Raw genomic sequence first — 13,655 nt, 5'->3', positions numbered from 1 at the left:
TTTTCCCAGTCACTCTTACCATGAGTCAATGTGATTTGATTTCTTTAATCTTCAGTGGGGTCACTTGTGGCCTCTGAGCTGAGACCCTTTCAGTGGAAAGCACCGGTGCACGTTAGCCTTTGACCACTAGATGTCCTCCTCCTCATCATGACAGCTGCTGGCTCAACTGTCGCCGGGGATCCTGTTGTTGTCTGTCGCGCGCGCACACACGCACACGTACAAGCAAACTGCGCTTCCTGGCCACGCCCCTCTCGTGAATAATTCATCAGCTACCGGAGGAGGAGGCTCGTGCCCCCGGAGCTTCTCTGCTCGTGTGAGGGTTAATAATGGTCACCACATCAGCAGAGACACAGACACACAGAGACCCGGGTGAACGGTAATGAATGGAGAATCTGCCGCACGCACAACGACCCCGCTGGTTTGCACCAGAGATTTACAAAGGAGCGGCCGAAGGTCTGATATTAACCCGACCCCAACCTGTTATCTGCCGGCCTCACATTTTCCTCACCGCCGCGGGTCTGCGGGGAAACAAACACTCACGGTAAGCACACTGAGCGTCCGTGGGTTTGTCTGTGTGTGTCCCTGTGTCCCTGTGAGCAAAGGAAGTCGAGATGTATATTGTAGTAAGATGGCTGGTGTGCGATGTGCGTGTGCATGTGTGTGTGTCGGTGTGCATGTGTGTGTGTCTGTGTGTGTGTCCTCACCTCTCCCACCAGTGCAGCCATTGTAAAAAAATCAACAACCTAATATTGATAATGATTTAATTATGATAAACAATTACAATTGCACTCATTATCATTGTTGTTGTTTAGTAGTGGTTGTAGCATGGCCCCTGGTAATGGATGAAATCATGTAATAATCTACTGGACTCTGAGTCACTGCAGAGATGTTGTAATGACAGTGTAAATCCTACTTCATTAGCACAGAAGCACATCTACATTGTGCTATGATGATGTTACAACCTCTACAATGTAAAACACAAACTGTGGCTTACCAGTTAGACACCAGGACACTGCTGTGGCTGTAATGGAGGAGCAAAGAAAAGTCCAAAGGAACAATTTAAGATGGGAACGACCGGGACATATCAACTGTGTGAATGTGTTCGTTAATTATTTTACTTTGTCCCGTTGTCATTTCTCCTGCATGTTGGACAGGATTCCATTTCCAGTTGGTTTTGAGCCAACTGGTAGAGAACAGTAGTTGAAACAGAAATGATTTAATTAACATAGTTTTTTTCAGGCCGATGACTCTTTGGTGATGGTATGACCTACTTACCTATACCTACCTACCTACCTACCTATACCAATTAACATACCTACCTACCTACCTACCTACCTACCTACCTACCTACCTACCTACCTATACCTACTAACCTACCTACCTGCATCCATCCAACTGGAGCGTGTGGGTCTAGGAGACGGGGAGGTGTAGCTGGGTGAAAAGTGAACATTTGAGGAGGTCTGCTGAGGGTGGGAGTTTGAATAATGAGACACAGTTTGGACATTTGTTTGGTTAAGGTGTTTTAGATAATGCTCCCAAAATGCTAAATGTTGCTCCTTTTAGAGATTGTTCAAAGCATTTGTATATAAAGGGAGGCCATTTGGTTCAGGACCCCTGAAGACCATATGCTGCTGATGATGTTGAAGGCTCATGATATGATATATCATGATATTTTCTCATCATAACATGAAAATAAACTTTCTTAATGACATCTATATGCATCAGGAAAAATTAATCTAGAGATAGACGGGACGTGAGGGAGGGAGTATGACTTTGAACCATGAATATTGAATGTGCCTTGCAGATCAATTTTGATGATTAAATCAATTCAGATAAAAATTATGTAGGTGTGCTTTACCATCCTGTAGCTAACAGAGGATGAAATGAGTAGTTGATATCCTTGATCGGACAGGCTTTTCAGGAATGGTGTGCGACCAGGGGTAGGCAGTCAAGGCAAGGAGTACTTTTTTTTAGTTGATGGGATGGAGGGTGCAACAGTGGATAGAACCCAGATGGCATGACCCCATTTATTATCCTAGATTTTCACAGTCTACCTCAAATATGTTTTCATATAATTATATGGCTTAAGAACCACAGCAAAAATACAGACACACTATTCAGCAATGGAAGCATACCTTCTCATATCAAAGTCACTTTTATATCGCAACTAGACATGAAAGTGTTCTCAAATATATCTGAAATTGGACTTAAAAATGTGTAAATGAAATCTAGTTACACTGGTGCCTATGAACAAAAACACACTTTCTGTGAAATTACCAGAAAACACATTAGACGGATGAAAGCAACTCTTGACATTGGCAGCCAATAGTAACAGACTCAGAAAGCATCTACATAGCTACATAGCTTTTTAGTTGTCGAGCTATAATATTATTGAATATCGCTAGCTACTTTTGCATCTTGCTATAGCAGCTATTTGAATGCAGAAACATTGCTCTGACCAAGATGCATCTCACTGGCTTCTTTTCCTAGATAGTGGTGGTGCAATTGGCTGTAATCTCATGTTAATCTGCCTAACCCTGTAGTTCGTAGTCTGGGTTTAACACTGCCCCCCGCCATGTCAGTCATTCGTTTAATGTGATCACTCAAACTGCATCATTAGTGCTAATTAAAAGTATACAAAACGTTGCCAGGAAATGTAATGTGCATTTCCCCCGTAGTTTTTTAAAAGTTTTATAAATTCCATAATGACTGTAGCACATTCTTGCCAAAATCTTCAAAATATTTTCTCAAACGTGCCTAGCAGACTCCATCTGGTCTCATCTTAAACCCAGTACACTAAATTTGAGTTTATAAGCAGGATATCTATTAAAAACTAGTGATAACTATTAGAAAAAAATCCATGATACCAGTGTGCAGTGCCTTTGTATGAGCGCAGTTTATCACTTGGGCTTCCTGTGGTCTTGGAAATGGAAAGCACATGATTTAGTGTACTGGTATCATATTCCATATGGCAAGGACGAGTGAGTGTGGACCACCTGGCCCGTGTCCTTGATGTTCTTTTGATCTTTCAATAGTGTGAATAATTTGTGTGTGAATAATTTTTGAGACTGTCCTTTAGCAGTTTGCAGTCCCAAGCAGTTTAGTTGCCATACTCTCTTTGTGGTAGTGAAGGTTACAAACACATATAAATATAGAAATATATATACTATAATCTGTAAGCAGCAGTCAGATGCTAACTTTTTGGGACTTTCAAGTTTTAAAAAGCTAGGAGGCAGATGTGTTAAATAACCCTTGAACACATTTTCTTATTGAGGTTTTTAATGATTCTTTTTGTGACTGTATAATCTGCTAATTGCCAATTACATTGATAATTTCAAGGTATTAGTTTGTGAAAAAATGAACTGAGTCAAATTGAGTAGAATATTGACCATCGGCTAATTTGAGCATATCATAAACAATAGTCGGACTTGCTGAGATGTATTTTTGATAAGAATCTTAGGACAATCAGAGGTGAGCAGCAGATAGTCCAGTAAATATGTTCAATTACATGAGGATTATATCAGGTTTGTCAGATGTAGATTTTACATTAGTAAAGATGGTGGACAAGCTACTGTATGCCAGGCTTGTCACATAAGACAAGCTTTAAAGACATCAAAAAGTGTATAAGTGATAATCGTTTATAGAAAAGGAAAGGGGAAAAGGTAAGCATGTCAGTTAGCCCTTTGTTTTTTTATCTCCAGGAAGTTCTGAAGCTTTGTTTTTGAGGCTACGAACACACACACACAAGCCTGTGGACACACTCACACACTCCCTTCCTGTATGTAGGCAAGCTGAGGGAGACCTGAGCGATTGCAGGAAGTCAGGATTGACTTCTCTGGGGAAGAAAGATAAGAGTGTGTGTGTGTGTGTGTGTGTGTGTGTGTGTGTGTGTGTGTGTGTGTGTGTGTGTGTGTGTGTGTGTGTGTGTGTGTGTGTGTGTGTGTGTGTGTGTGTGTGTGTGTGTGTGTGTGTGTGTGTGTGTGTGTGTGTGTGTGTGTGTGTGTGTGTGTGTGTGTGTGTGTGTGTGTGTGTGTGTGTGTGTGTGTGTGTGTATGAGTGTCCACTATTGCTAACACACAACCAAACCTAGCATAGCAAAATGATTCTTGGTAGATAAGAATTCACACAAATAAATTGTGTGAATGATGCTGTTGATTTCCTCGACTTATCGGACGCTGCACTCACCTGTGTGGTTGTTAAAAACGGAAATCCCTTTGAGGTGTTGAAGAAGGGGGCAATCAGTCAGTGCAAAAGCTAGGTTGACCTAATGTAGAGGCAGCATGAAGGGCAAAGCATGCCTTGGATCACCAGAAGAAACTTGTCAAGTTGTTTGAGAAATGAAAACAAACACACTTAGACAAACATAACATATTACCAGGGAACAGGTAGCACAGGTTGGATCATTTGAATTGATTTTGCATCAGCAACAAGTAATTTGCATTATTGAAGAACGTGTATGCTGATGTACGTTCTCAACCGTGTCCCTAATCCTCTCCTGGAGACGCTCTAGGAAACTCAGGTAACAACCAAATCAACTTGGAGCCATCCCCTTGTGCACCATGAATATCAATAAATTACATTTGAATCCATTCAATGGTTGTTGAGACATTTTAAAAGAAAAGTCCAAACTGTCAACCTGATTACACAAGCCATATATAAGTGATGTTAATCAACTTTTTTCTTCCTTAGTTTGGCCTATATTGAGGCGTATTTTTTTGTGCCACAAATCTGATGAAGATGTAATGGGATGGTACAAATTTTCTTTACACAACACATAACTACTACAGTGTATTACAAATATATTTACAATGTAGAAATGTTCTCATCAATAGTCTCTGGTGGCCAAGCATTCGAATGGTGACACAAACATCTGTGGCATTTCTGTGATTCAGTTTCTTTTAATATTTTATCTGGCATATAAGCAGATATGAATATGCTGCATCTGCAATAATTATGTTTATATATCGGCTTGTTTGATTTAGCGCTTGGTCTGGACATTGCAGGGGTCAAACTGTTCTTGCAAAACAAAATACAAATGTTTTATGGTAAACTTCAGAATATGTTGATTAGTTAGTTTTTTGCAATAGTTAAAATATGTTTTTTTAATGTAATATTAGCAGTGAAGTGTAAGAGAGGAATTTGGAAATGTAACTGAATACATTCAAAACAAGTTAAATTTGCAAATAATTTTAGCCTGATTGGTTAGAATGTCAGTTGGTAACAGTGTGTGGATTTACAATGGGGCTACTTTTCTCTCTGTAGATATGCTAGCATGATTCTGACCTCCAGTTGGCATCACTTCTTAATAATGCCTGCAATAATGACTGCACTGTATGGGGTTTAATAATTTTACTTTGTCAATGCCACACTAGTATAAGGATACAGAATTATTCCCTGATTGATTTGTCTGTCTGGAATTAACAAGTTCAGGTCAACAAAGACCTTACAACATGACTGTTGTAAACTGGATGTTCTACTGGACAGATGTGTGAACTGTTTGGTCATACTGTAGGTGCTTTTAGAATTGGTGACTGGAAAGGCAACAGAATGTTATTTGTTAATATGAGGAATTTGTTTTTAGCATTCGGTTGCTCTGCTAACATTAGCATCAAGCTAAGCGCTACATGTATGGTTATCCAACTTGTTGTTCTGTGTTACTTGTGTCGGTATCAAACAAAACTCTTGTGTGCTTGAGACAGAAAAAGTTGGTAGAGGTCAGATGGAGACGTAACTGACAACAGATGGTGTGTGTGTGCATGTGTGTGTGTGTGTGTGTGTGTGTGTGTGTGAGAGAGAGAGAGGGAGAGAGACATGCAAACACCACACTTATCTCTCGTTCTCTTTCACACATATGGACACACACTCAAATGAATGAGCTTCTCACCACATCGCCCCTGAGTCACATTTACTGGCATCAGAGTGACTCAGATCACATTTCCACATCTCCCTTTCTTTTTCTATGTATTTTTCCTTTTTTTGTACAAGAACACATGACTTAATTAGCTAAACTGTACCTTTGACATACAGTATTACAATTACAGTATTATATATACATATGTGTGTGTGTGTGTGTGCGAGCCTCCATGCAAAAAACACTTTGGGAATAGCAATGAAGTTGATATGGTTTATCTTTTAAAAGTAACACATTATTGGGAAGATTAACTCAGCAAAGTTATCTTAACCTGCCAACTCTAAACTCTCCAAAATATAATCCAACTTCACTGATAGATGTCACATGTCACCAGCAAACATGACACACATGTTTTGGTCTTGTCCTCGCTTACTGGATTACTGGTCACCCATTTTCAAACACCTCACTCAGGCTTTCAATATAATGCTGACAACATGTGCAGATTTTTTTTTAAAAATATGACCAGGTTATCATTTAATCGGTAGGATAACAAAGAATATTATTGCATTTGTATCTTTGTTAGCACAACAAATAATACTGTTGTAGAGGAAGTATTTTTACCCTTTAAGCATCTCTACGGTTTAAGAACCTCATGATGTTCCGAAATTTAAGGAGAGTTACTACTTGAGGGGATCATCTGGAAAATTTAGTCTATTTGTGGACCCATGATTAGGTACATAGTTAAACAGTTTTTGGTTTGTTTGCTCTTTCCTGTTTCTTCAAATCCTCCTTTTCATTTAATAAAAATTCCACCTATTTGTTATTATGTATTTTATTTTGATCTCAAACCTTGTACTGCAACCTGTACTGGGTCCTAATTGTTCATTGTTATACCTGTTCAATGAATAATCACAATTATGGTGAAAACAATTACGTAACATTACACACAATAATGTAAGAGTTTGCTACATTATTACGGAAAAGAAAAGACAACATAAAGTAATGAATACTACAATAACATCAGTAATGAAGTACGTCATTCAATGAAATAACTACATGTTAGGTATATGCCATAAGATATAATACATTCAGTCTGTTATAGTTTTATTATAGATTTTAACCATTATCATTCAAAAAGTTGTAATATGATTATGCATCAATGCCAGTGAAACAGAAAAAAAGATTCATGAATGAAGTGACCCACAACCAGAAACAGATTTATACAAAAATTGTATCAGCCACTGTCTAACGTGTCCAGTGCCTTTATAAAAAGAAACTGTCACTATTTAGAGTGAGTGTGTATGTGTGTGTGTGTGTGTGTGTGTGTTTGTGTGTTTGTGACTGGATGCTTGTCATCAAAGATAAGCACATTGACACACATTACACACATGCAAATCTAAGCTAGCTACTGCTATGCGTACGTAACATCGAAAAATAACACGACATCTGGCCGCTGCAGCCAGAAGCTTTTGTGTGACCCTTTCTCAGACAAGGATTATGCTTATTCCTGACGAGCCATGCAGTTACTTCAGTCATTCAAGTTTGAGACATCTGCTGCTGAGTCTGGTTGTAGTAGGAAATTATGTTTATTTTTTTTAATGAAAAATTATTCTACTTTCTTCGAGAAGTAGTTTAAACACTTAATGAAGTGTTGTTTACTGTCAACAGTGGCTTATCTGACACACACATACACACACACACACAGAAACACACACACACACACACACACACACACACACACACACACACACACACAGGAAATATAGGGAACAATGATGATTATTAAAATGGATAAACCTACCTTGAGGATAGAGGATAAAGTAAGAAAATAAAAACACTACTGTAACATTTTAATTATAAAAAATATACAGTAAGTGAATAGAAAAACATACGAAGGCAACTGTATACTAAATAAAAAGCAATTTATGAGTTAGGACTACGGAAAATTACATGCAAAACAAAAAAACACACATTTAACACTGACCACTTGTGTGATCTAATACCAGGTCTGAAAGAGCCACAGTGAGTCTAGGTCTCTTTCTACCCAAAAGGGACTATGTTTGCTATCAAACACTGAGGAGGGTGGAAGATGTTCATAATGGAGAGTTGAAAACATCTCTCTCTTTCTCTGACTACATGCAGAGGGTCCATTCGACATATGCTAAAATGAGATAAGACTATAAGTTCAGAGGGAAATTCTTGGGCCAGCTTGCTCCAAGATTACAGTACAGAACAATATATAGTAGAATTAGAATGCAGTGACAAAAACAATAAAGAATTAAGTATATAATATAAGTAAAGATACAAATAAAAGTACAAGTGTATTTTAAATAAAATCAATATACGAAGTGTGTACAGAGTAATACAGAACCAGTGCCTATTTGTAGATATCAATAGAAATGAGAATAAGATAAGCATGAGCAAAGTTCCATTAGACAGAGAAACTATTCTTAATTGAAGTCGCAGTAAGTAGAAATTATATAAGAGTTGATGGAAGAATATAATTAAATGTCTTAAAGACGTGACCACCTATCATATAATAAATTCTATTCCCATGAGCAAAGACGTAACCGCCTGTCAGATGATAAATGGGTAAGGTTCTGAGACGAACCTACTAATAAGCATATAATTTTAGTCTTCCAACATCCTCTTTTGCAACTAGTGAATTTTGTTCTGTCAAGCTGAAAACATTTGCATTATCCTCAACAGAGTATGGGATATTGCACATTATATTGAAATATATAAAAATAAAATATAATTGAAATATATTCAGTCTTAACATAGTCTTTTAAATCTGTGTAGGACGGTGCTGGCGTAGAAAATGGTAAGTTCAGATTCATTAAAAGTGGCCTTTCCTTTAGGGATCTTTACAGTTCCTGGTCCAGTCCAGTTTACTATAGACACCCAGGTATTTATACTCCCACACAATCTCCACCAGCTCGCCTGTGATGGAGAGAGACAAAAGCAGGAGTCCTGGTTCTCGAGGAGTCCTGCACCAGCTCATTTGTTTTCTGATGTTTAGCTGCAGACGGTTCAGTTTATACTTGTCCACAAACTGTCTATCACCCTCTGTCCTCCTCACAAATATAGCAAATACCTATGTTTGTGTCTGTGTTGGTGTACGAGGAAACCAAAGTCTCTGTGAGATTGAGGGGGAGTGAGTGTACTTCATACCGTCCTGGACATCCTTAGCATCCAGTGTGAACGCAGCTGCCACTGAATCTGGCTCATGATGTGCTGATATTCTCTGCACAGTCTGTAGCCTGTGTTCCTTCACCTTAACAGAGAGTGTCCTGCGTGATGTGAGAGAGGGCATGCTTTGTTCTTGCAATGGTTAGAGTACGGAGTGTCTAAGGAAGGAGGACCAGAGCTCTGTAAAGTTCGAGAAAAGAAATGTGATCCCTTTGGTCAGGATGCTCTCAGCAAGTCCTCTGCGGGCCTGTCGAGGGGCTGACAACTCAGTACACCTTTTTTCAGCTGTCCTGATGAAATGAAGCTGCTGCTGAGCTCTTTTGTCCGTGATCGTGGTGTTAGGTGACCAGCTCAGATTCAAGGATATATGTAAGGCCACAGACTCAAGGCCATCCACTAGGGCTGGATGAAAAAATAAATAATCAACAGCAAAAAAAATCCAATAAGTTAAGTATGGCTTTCCTAGTCTTGATGACCACTCAAGGTGCTTTTTTTTACCATTCACACACACACACACACATTCATAAAGTGCAACTGTGCAGCCATCAGGGGCAATTTGGGGATCAGGATCTTACCCAAGATGTGGAATGGGAAAGACTGGGATCGAACCACCAACCTTCTCGTTAGAGGACTAGCTGTACTACCCCCTAAGCTACAACTGCCCCAATATATTTATATAATGCGTATGCATTGTGTAAAGCACTGCAAGCACATGATCAGCTTCAGATTTGTAAAGTTCTTTGCTGTTTATCCAGTCTTGGTCTATCTCAGACCATAAAAAAGAGTTTATAACAACAACCTTGAATGAGGACCAAGGTTCAGTCTTTAAATTTGAAATAAGTAAGAATGTGACCTTTATTTAGATAATTATCATTATCAATTGATATGAATAATCTTATCTTGATACATTTTCTGGCTGTATCGTCCAACCATACCATCCACCCACAACACCTTACTCTCATTGATGGTTATGGGCTGAAAACAGGGTGCCCATTTCCTTGAGTGCAGACGAGCTGCTTAATTTGATCAGCTACATCATTCTTCACACAGACTGAGCTGTCTGTGTGAAGAATGACGTAGCTGTTGGTATGTGATAATGATCTTGCTGTCGGCCTCTATGTGGCCTCATTATAGTTGTCAATATGTCTCAGGATATTGTGTCATTTGCAAACTGGAATATGAGCTTGTGGTCCAGGGTTGATGTGTAGTGATGTCCGTACAGTTTAGTATTCAGACAGCATCCTCAGGGCTCCTGTGCTTAGCATGTGTTCAGCTGACATCCTGTTACCCAGCCTCACCACCTGTGGTCTGTCTGTTAGAAAGGCTATAGTATCCAGTCAGAGATCGATGTGGGTATACAGAGGTCGGCCAGGTTCTCATAAAGCTTTCGAGGTTGGATTGTGTTGAAGGCCAAGCTATAGTCCATCAACAGCATTGCTGTGTCCAAAATCACTCACTGATATCACTAACCACTATATAGTGACTTCTATATAGAGAACTATATAGTGAGCTTATCGGGAAAAGAAGACAAAAATGCTTTAGGATATTACTCTGCGCATTTTGCCTGCACGATTTTGATGTATAACAACTTCTGCTGATGGAAAATCCCAAAATAATTTTGTTATGTTTATTTTACACATAGTATTGGTATTTTTAAATACTTCGCTTGTTAAATGGCCATCTTTGAATGTAGAAATAAACTTGTTTGTCTCAGTTTGTGAGACAAACAGCACCTGAAAATGGCAACTCACTAGTGGTCTATATAATGATGTGTGGGTAATATCAGACACAGCCTATGTGTTTGTGGGTGTTTTCATTCAGGTCCGAATTGTTCACAGCCGTGTGCTGGGGCTACGGCAACATCCATTGACCTGTTCCCCTCTAAGGCTGGTGGGTCGTCAGGGGTCTGTGGTCGGTGTGAATATCACAGTCGTTTATCTGAATTCAACAGGGTGGAAGTAATTCATGCAGGTGTTTAGCTTTTTGGGTACTTGGATAGTGTTTCCCTTTATTTTTGTTCTACATCCACACATCTTTTTTTGTTTTAATAACACAGTAGGCATTTACTACGAGGTGCTCCGGAGGGCATGTGCAGACTCATACAGAAGTAATAACCATGATGCTGTAATTAGCAATGGTCGACAGAGGGCGACAGAGGTTAGGGTTTGCTCGGGCAGCTTTAAATGCGAACACCTGGTGGGATTTAATAGGCAGTGCTATCCATTATATATTTTTGAATTTGGTTCTCAGATTCGAATGAGGAAAATTTTTGTTCGATGTTCAATTGTTAATTTCTTCAATTATTATGAAAAACAGGTAAATCTTTCCTGTGAGATTGACCTGTTTTACAGTTTTAAATGTTATTGTGTCCAGGCCTTTACAGTTGTATAAGCAAAGGGATAATTTGAATTTGTTATTCGTTACGCTTGCACTCTTCACAAATGTTGTGACTTTTGATCTGAAAGTCTCCATATCCCACCCTCACAAGCTCTCAGTTTCTTATAGAGAAAAACATATACACAACAATTTTTCATCTAAAATCCAACCTCTAAAGCTAACTGATCAATAAGTTATATCTCTTTTGGTTCGTCAAGTTTGAGAATTTGTGTCATCCGTTGTGTCACCAATTAACATCACAAAACTTTGGGGGCCCCAGACAAAAGGGATATGTGGGGCATACATCAAACCAAAGCAAAGCAGTTATGGGTTAGTGTGTATCCGACCATGGTGTCGGTGCAGTCTCTGGTACATAACCTATCATAATATTTCAGGGGTTTCTTTAAAAAATGCATGTTGGTTTGTTGGCAGCAGGTTTAGACAAGGAGCAAGAATAATATATACAAGGGTATAAAATCAGATTTCCAACATTTTATTGTTGATGATTGAACTATACTAAAATATAGTCCATTTGGAAGGAGGCTAATGACTAATGTGCTGGAGTGAACTACAGCAGCAAATAGAATTGTTACTGTTAATCATCGGAGTAATAATTAGGAGAGTCAGGGTTATAATGACTGTGTGTGTATGTATATCACTTACCCTCTCCGTCTCTCTTTTTCCAGGGACACGTGACAAGAGGACTGTGTGCAACCTGTTGTTGTGAGCAATCATGTTCCGAAACAGCCTGAAGATGCTACTGGGAGGCAAAATCCGCAAAAACAACAATGGTCAGTACTTCTGCGTCATTGTATATTTTGTGTACACTTACATGCTAAAAGCTGCATGTTCTTTTTACTTATTGCATTTTTCTCAGTTTTGATATCTACTCGTTGCTGATATGTTGTTCTAGTGCTTTCCATTATTTTATACAATCTATTTTGCTCTTGTCTTCAACAGGGGGCAGCAGCATTGAGTCAGAGGGGTCAGAGATCAGGATGATGGAGGGGTTCACTCGTTCTCTTCCCTCCTCCCCCCTCCTCAACCTCCGGCTGGGCAAAAGAAGTGGTAGGGAATATCAATGTCAAATACAGGAATATACTGGAAAGTACATTCAAACAACACAAACACAACAAAATATTTAACATTTACATAGACTAAATCCAGATTTTTAATCAGATCTGCAAAAAATTACACACACTCAAAAATATCAGTCACTTCTTTTTTTCATCAAGAGTATGATGAATTATCATATCTAAAAAATTATGAAAACGCCCTATCTCGGATTGTTAAAGAAAGTGAAAATAAATTCCTGGAACTACCCATTGTTCCAGATAGGCACCAAAGGTTAATTGGTTCTTTGCTGACCTAATACACATCCTCCCTTCAAGTTTCCTCGTAATCCATCCAGTAGTTTCTGAATATTCCTAACAGACAAACAACGATGAAAATGTGTATGTAATCATTTTTAGTGTAATTTCCTGAATTAAAGATGCTTATTTATATTGTTATTTGCACAATAATGTGCTAAGCTTTATTGTCTGAGCAACATCATAAATGTATTAACAAATGTGCAAGTAGCAACTTCTTTAGGCTCGCCATCATTTCTAATTCTCCTATTCTAGTTATTTATTTGACAAATTGCTTTGTTGACAAAAACTCCTGTCATCATATTTTTGTGTTCGGTATACTTTTATATCTGTATCCCATAGCACTTTTCTAGTCTTGATTACAATTCAAAGTGCATCGCAGTACAGGTTTTGGCCATTCACACACACACATTCATAGTACATCCTTAAGCAGCACTTTTTCTATTAGAGGGGCACAACTGCACAATTTTAGGTTCAGTATTTTGACCAAGGACACTTCTGCATTCAGAAATGGGAAAACTGGGTTCAAACCGCTGTCCTGGTGAGAAAAGAACCTGCTGTACCCCCTGAGACACAGGGTCTGAATATTTTCAATACCCTGGGATACCTTATTTTGATTTATATTATCTTACATTAAGATGTAGCACTGATAACACAGGATAAAGTGAAAACTGTGCAATCGATGTTTCTGTGCAAGGTCATGTTAAAATATCTTATTAACTTTTGAGAAATCTGAGTGGACATAAGCGTATAATTGTTTGCGTTTGTTCAGACACATTAAACCGAACAGAGAAAAGGGTATATGGCTTTATTTTTTATGGTTCTTTTCTCTTCCTGTCGACCACTCAAAGCACTTCAGGCCACAT

General features: G+C 38.7%; 1 protein-coding gene across 2 annotated transcripts in view; it reads left to right on the top strand.

Moving 5' to 3' along the window:
- The first annotated feature begins 280 nt into the window (after window positions 1-280).
- Window positions 281-13,655, top strand: part of LOC128458566 (protein TANC2) — a 40,717-nt gene continuing 27,342 nt past the window's right edge. For both annotated transcript variants that reach the window (XM_053443452.1, XM_053443451.1), the window contains exons 1-3: window positions 281-541; window positions 12,106-12,210; window positions 12,380-12,487. In XM_053443452.1, coding sequence (XP_053299427.1) covers window positions 12,153-12,210; window positions 12,380-12,487 — 166 coding nt within the window. In that variant the 5' untranslated portion in view covers window positions 281-541; window positions 12,106-12,152. The remainder of the gene's footprint in view (window positions 542-12,105; window positions 12,211-12,379; window positions 12,488-13,655) is intronic.

The sequence above is a fragment of the Pleuronectes platessa genome, chromosome 16, assembly GCF_947347685.1.
Source record: "Pleuronectes platessa chromosome 16, fPlePla1.1, whole genome shotgun sequence".
NCBI lineage: Eukaryota > Metazoa > Chordata > Actinopteri > Pleuronectiformes > Pleuronectidae > Pleuronectes > Pleuronectes platessa.
The sequence above is the reverse complement of the archived record's forward strand: the minus strand, read 5'-3'. Positions and strand labels throughout refer to the sequence as shown.